This window comes from Elgaria multicarinata, chromosome 4 (assembly GCF_023053635.1).
Source record: "Elgaria multicarinata webbii isolate HBS135686 ecotype San Diego chromosome 4, rElgMul1.1.pri, whole genome shotgun sequence".
Taxonomy (NCBI): Eukaryota; Metazoa; Chordata; class Lepidosauria; order Squamata; family Anguidae; genus Elgaria; species Elgaria multicarinata.
In genome coordinates this window covers 93,917,359-93,923,358 of record NC_086174.1, presented here as the reverse complement: position 1 = coordinate 93,923,358, position 6,000 = coordinate 93,917,359, and the positions used below count along the sequence as shown (strand labels likewise).

General features: G+C 38.6%; 1 protein-coding gene across 1 annotated transcript in view; it reads right to left on the bottom strand.

Annotated features, from left to right (window-relative positions):
* Positions 1-803: 803 nt before the first annotated feature.
* The window catches only part of SEC63 (SEC63 homolog, protein translocation regulator), a 41,050-nt gene continuing 35,853 nt past the window's right edge, over positions 804-6,000 (bottom strand). Inside the window, exons 19-21 of the mRNA XM_063124823.1 lie at positions 3,719-3,817; positions 2,306-2,410; positions 804-1,214 (exon numbers count right to left, since the gene is read on the bottom strand). Of these exons, the coding sequence (XP_062980893.1) occupies positions 1,071-1,214; positions 2,306-2,410; positions 3,719-3,817 (348 nt within the window). The 3' untranslated portion in view covers positions 804-1,070. The remainder of the gene's footprint in view (positions 1,215-2,305; positions 2,411-3,718; positions 3,818-6,000) is intronic.

The following is a 6,000-nucleotide window of genomic DNA, read 5'->3' as shown; positions in this document are numbered from 1 at the left end:
GTAAGATTTTGCTTATCCTTCACAAAAAAACCTTAGATATATACTTAAAAATCAAAATAAATTATTTATTTTGGGAATGAAGCCTGGTTCTCTGTGCTAATATCCCTGTTCAGCCCTCAGTATAGAGGAAAATGCACTATTACAATGCAAAGTTTTATCAAATTTAGTCCAGCTTATTTTTTAATTATTCTCAGTAAATACAAAAAACGTATCTTAGTGTGTCTGATTTAAAAGGCTTCTGACAGGATAAGGTAGATTAAAAGCCAAGAATTTCAGCTTTTGATAGTTTTACCTTTAGTAAAAGGTATTATGTATTAAGCCATCACTTTGTATAACATATGGTCCCACAATCATTTTTCACATACAGTTTTACCAAAAGAAATAAATCCTGCATGATTTGCTGATATTTGACGCTTAGACATGTTTTGAGCCATTAAGAAATCAAGAAATACTTATAATCTGGGGCAAAAGTTAAGGTAGTTTAAGTCTCAAAGGATCAGCCCTCATGACAATGTGGAATGTACCCAACTAAGGGCAGGATGCCAATTTCTGAAGTCCAAAGCAAACAAAACAGAAGGTTTAAAGCTATGAATAATCTCAGTTTCAGTAATGTTCATAATATCACTGCAAAAGATCTTTCAGACAGAAACTTGAGATGTTAATTTCAACTGGCGACTTGAAAGACTTTATCAAACAAACCTAATATGAAACATTGTTTTAAAGATTGCTTCTATTTAATAATAGTACCTCTTAATATATTGGACCAAATTTCAATCAGACAACATAGCCCACACTTCTGGACATTTAGAATAAAAAAAGCTTTTATTTTCAGTTGGAATAAATGCACCATCCTGTAGTTAAAGGCTGTAAAGAGCCATAAGCATCTCCCAGGTTATACCAACTGATCGACAGACCTCCACTGGGAAGTTACATAAAGCACTCATAATTGGTAAAGAGAAACTAAAGAAAAAAATCCATCTTCAGTACTTCAGCACTGTTTTGTTTTATTCTTTCCCAGGTCAAATGTTTGTAGAGATGTCCCATATAACATAGTTAGTTCATAGCACTGTTTAATCATCCTCTTCTTCCTCTTCCTCCTCTTCCTCAAAACTGTCTTCAAAACCCTCACTGTCTTCCTGGTCCTCATCTCCTTCTATTGCAGTATCCCACTGTGGATGATTTTCTGGCACCGGTTTAGCTTCGTGAACTTCCAGCTACAGACAGAGTTTGGGGAATTGTCCAGAAAAGGATGGAGAAGAGGGAAAACACAAGAGATGAATTATTTCCAGGATATTATCAATGTCTGTGCCACACAGGATTATGAACTAGCTCAAAGATGTTTCAAGGCTGGATATGAAGTTGTAAAGCATTTTGTATACACAACACACATTATGATAAACAATTAACTTCAAGGAAAAGTGTAGCATTAGAGAACGCAAAAAAGGCAACGCGGGCTCAATAGTGACCACAAGGACTTTTATGAGGCTCCATCTACAAATGGAGTCAATATGTCTTTGCTTATTTAAGTGGACTGTACTATGATATATCCCAATAAAAATATTACTACTCTTAGAATTGGAGGGCAAGAAATAAAAAAAGCACTCATAACCAGATTTTATTTTACATCTCTGGATGACATGCTGAAGTGGCTCCATATAAGTGATATTACTAATCCTGAGTTGTAACCCCACTGATAGAGCAAGTGGAATGGATTCATCAGAGTCCCCCAACTGCACCCCACTCTTCCTAGCATTGCATACAACCTCTGACTTAATGAGCCGGTTCACATATTATGCTCCAATTCCTGGGTTGTTTAACTCAGAAACTGCCAGGGACGAGAGAAGCAATGAGTGTACTGTCTCCCAAGTGCTCATTGTTTCCACTGCTGTTCCTGGGTTATTTTGTGATGTGCAAACTTGGAAATTCTGAGTTGCTTATGGATTAAACATCCGAGAGCTAACCCTAACAAAGTCTTCTATCTGGTGGACAAAGCTCTGCTCCAAGTCCCCTCTCTAATGGCATTGGAATGAGCTTATGCAAGAAAATGTGTAAACTAGATGTTGTTATCCTGTTTTTTATGCCTAAATACAGATCTTTGGATCCAGCCCTTATGTTTAAGCAGAACTATAGCTGTTTAAAGTGTAAAGCATTCTTTGAACAAACAAAAAACCCAATATGAGCAAGTGTAAAAGCTGGTACAAGACTATATGCCAATACAATTCTACATAGCAATAAACACCTTCAACAACTGCATTGAATTTGCAGAATCTCCACCCACAAATCCCTGAAGTTTTAGAAAGCCTACCTTCAATGGTTTAATCTGGTCCAAACCCATGTAGGAATCCGATCTTAAATAAACTGTATATTGGTAGTTTCCAGGTTTGCCTGGTGCAGGAAACTTTAGTTCTACCTAGAAATACAATCCAGCCACAGCTCAAGTTATAAACAATCATCTACAAGCAGAATTATGAATCAGTTTCAGTGAAAATAAATAACCACAAGCCTAGAAATGGCCAGATATAAATTTCCTTGTTTAGTATTCCAGATTCAATGAGTAGTGTTTCTGAGAAGAGAGGTAAAGTTTGGAAAAATATGGAAGACAAAAGAAATAGCCATTTCTTCTCTGGATTCTTTTTATATTTTCAAAGAAGTTGAAATACTGCAGTGTTAATTACCAAACCTTGTTCTATCCTATTAGCTGAAGTCTAATTACCAAGGATCCTTTTATTGGGACTGTCCTACTAAGCCCATTCACATTTCTAATTCATACTAATGCTAGATCCTCCTTATTAAAAGCTCATGTTTTTCAAGCCTGCACCTTTGCAAAAAGCTAGCTTATGATTCACATATGGTCCCGGAGCAGCTAAAATGTACAGAAAGAAAACAATCATTCCCAGAATAACTCTTCAACCCCTCTATCAGACCTTCACTGGGCCAGTTGAGAAGTCAGCTGAGGAAGCTGTGGAGAGACCCCAAAGCAGGGCTTCCACCAAAATGGTGGGCCACACTAGATGAAGAACCATGGCCTATTCAGTGACTGGAGAGGGGCAAGGAGAAGCCTTGGGAGACTTGTTCAGAAAGTGGGAAGGATCAGAAACATCGGGGACTGCTGAAGAGGGGGATGGGGTAGTAGAGAGGAAATCCTATGGCTCTTCACTGTGCAATGTTTTAGGTATATACCAGGTTGGAACCAATACTGGTCATCCATTAGCAGAACAGGAACAACCAGCGGAAGGGATTTCCCCTCCCCAGCAATCCTCAAAATCTGTTCTAGAGGGCTGGGGAAACCCGCAGAGCAGAGTGGGGATACACATAGGGGGATTCAGGGGGGAGCAGAGGACAGGGAAGTCTGCTCACATGTCATTGGATCCAACCCACTGTTTTTACCATCCTAGCCCTAAAGCATTTCCTTCTATAACAGGAGTAAATGGATCCTTCTGTTCCCTCAACATGCCCACGGTCTCTCAACACCCTGAATTGCAGGCATTACTTTCATTAATGATTTGTGTAAAATTTAACAGGATAGCTGTCTTCCTCTGGAAGAAAAGAGGACAGTTTCACTTGCTGGAGTTGGGCTTCCATTGACACTCCGCCATTAAACTGTCATAGAATTTTTAAAGCAGCAAGAAGGTTATTACCTATCTTTTTCAGCCCGGGAAAAATTAAACTGCCACCCCAGCAAATAAGATAATTTTTGGGAATTGACAAAATACTTTACCTCTTCTCGATCTTTTAGTGTACACACATGATATGGCATAGATATTAGAGTTTGCTCCTTTCTATCTGCTATATATAGCCACCACCACTCTTGTTTTTCCTGTTGAGGGAACAAAATGAATGAACATTGGAGATTATTAGCAATCCTTATAAGAGCCTAATCAGGCAAACCGAATTTGCAATTTCACAATTATTGGATTTTTGCATCCAGCAGGAGATGCAAGCACTCTGGTTGGGTTGACTGATGCCAAAAAAGGAGAGGAGCACAAGACAATGGCTTCATCACCATTGCTTACCATTGCCTCAAAGCCCAGACAGTCAAGTATTATCCTCTGGGTAGTGAAAAACTCAAAAGGAAGGAAGCCTCAAGTCTGTACACCAAATAGAGGAAGAGGCATTCCTGAAGAGGTGCAAAAACCTAAATAGGAAGTGAGAAGCTTCAAGAGCAGGGATAGGCAACCCAGTGAGCTCCAGATATTTTGGACTTCAATGCCCATCAGCACCAGCCAGCATAGTCAACGGCCAGGAGTGATAGGACTAAAAAACCTGCCCTTTAACCTTCCTCCACTGCTGAAACTCTTCCTTCAAACAGAACTACAAAACTTCTGTTCCTGGATGTCTGAAGCTATGAACAGAAGCACTCCTCTCAGAGGTAACTGAATGTTGACAGGACTGGAGCCAAAACTGGGTGACTGAGAAACAAGAGGGAGGTATCAGCCTGTTCATGCGAACCCTGAAGTATGCAGAATTTTTTTTAAAAAAAAATTCCGCACCCCTAAAACAGCCCAATGACAACAGAACATACTCAGTAGCCTCCAAGAACCATAGAACATTGTATGTCAGTTGCAAAATTGAAAGCGGGGGAGTTGGCCTGCTGTGACAAATATTTGCCCCCAAAGCCTTTGCATCTTGCAAGACTCCTGCACCAACTGGCATAATAGGCTACACTGCAAATACTTATCCAAAATACAGTTACTCATCTTCCACATGTTTCTCATAAGTGGTAACTCCCTAGGCTATGATTTTCATAGAGAAACAAATCAAATATTAAAATATATTCCTATATTAAGTTTGAATCAGTTTGATTCTTACAGACGCATCCTAACAGAAGCATTCATGCAGGCATGCTAAACTCTTACCTAGAAGCCTGCTAGGGGAAAGATGAAAGGATAATTGCATACTGGACTATTGTCCACATGCCTATTTATGTGTACTTATGACATATAAGCAGACATGTGAACATGAAATACTGTGAAAAGTAAGCAGAACTAAGAAACAGTTCAGGTTTAAAATAGTGAAATAATAAATGTACAAAAGAGAAGCAAATGTTATCCTGTTTGGGGAACTAAAGGAAATGTCAATAGTACTGATAGAAGATGAAGTAAATATATCACTTCCCAAATCATAGCTGGGAATTCTTATAAAACTAATAACTCATTTTTAACTGAATCATGTAAGCAACCGTCAAGTTATTGGTCCTCAAGACCAAAACGCCTGTCACTGACTTCTCTACACTCCGTTTTGCTTCAGCTCGGAAATGTCATTGGGTAAGATGCTTTAATTAAAGGCAATGCTCCTTGAACTAAATTTAGAATAACAATTTTAGAAACATGTTTTGCTTGCAACTATTTATTCTTGTGAATTTAATGCTCTTATATCATGAAATGAAGAACCCACTTAAGATTTTATAGCAAAAGATGAAAAGATATGCTTGATCTCACATCCCTCTATTTAAAATCTATGTGTTAACAACATAGTATGGGATATGTTACCTGCTGATCCATGATCAAGCTAAATATAGAAATCCTATATCACATCACTTACAGATTATAGCATCCTGAAGTAGGGCATGGCATCATGTCCAGGAGCACTACCGCTAGGATTTTGTAAGAAGTCCCATTTGCTTCTATTTTGTTTTGCTCAGTTTCATCCAAAAAGAAACTCAGGAGCACACTGTTGATTTCCAATTTTTACAAACCGGTTCTAGCTCTCAAGTGTCTTAAGTTGCATGCTTAATGGCACAAAAATCCAGACAGGGATTAAATGGGGCAATTGTTTACATAAATAAAAGCTGTTGTGTCGTTAAAAAATTAATCACAATGGCCAGTTACAGTCTTCGACATTCTAGTGCGGCAGATGGATGAAAAATGAACGGTTTGTGGCAAGCCAATATTAATGAGATTATCAGGCACAAATTTGAGGAAATGCATCGCATGGTCCCAGATGTCAGACAGAACTAAGCACGTGGCCGCTGTGTTTGGCACTGCTTGATGTTTATTTTTG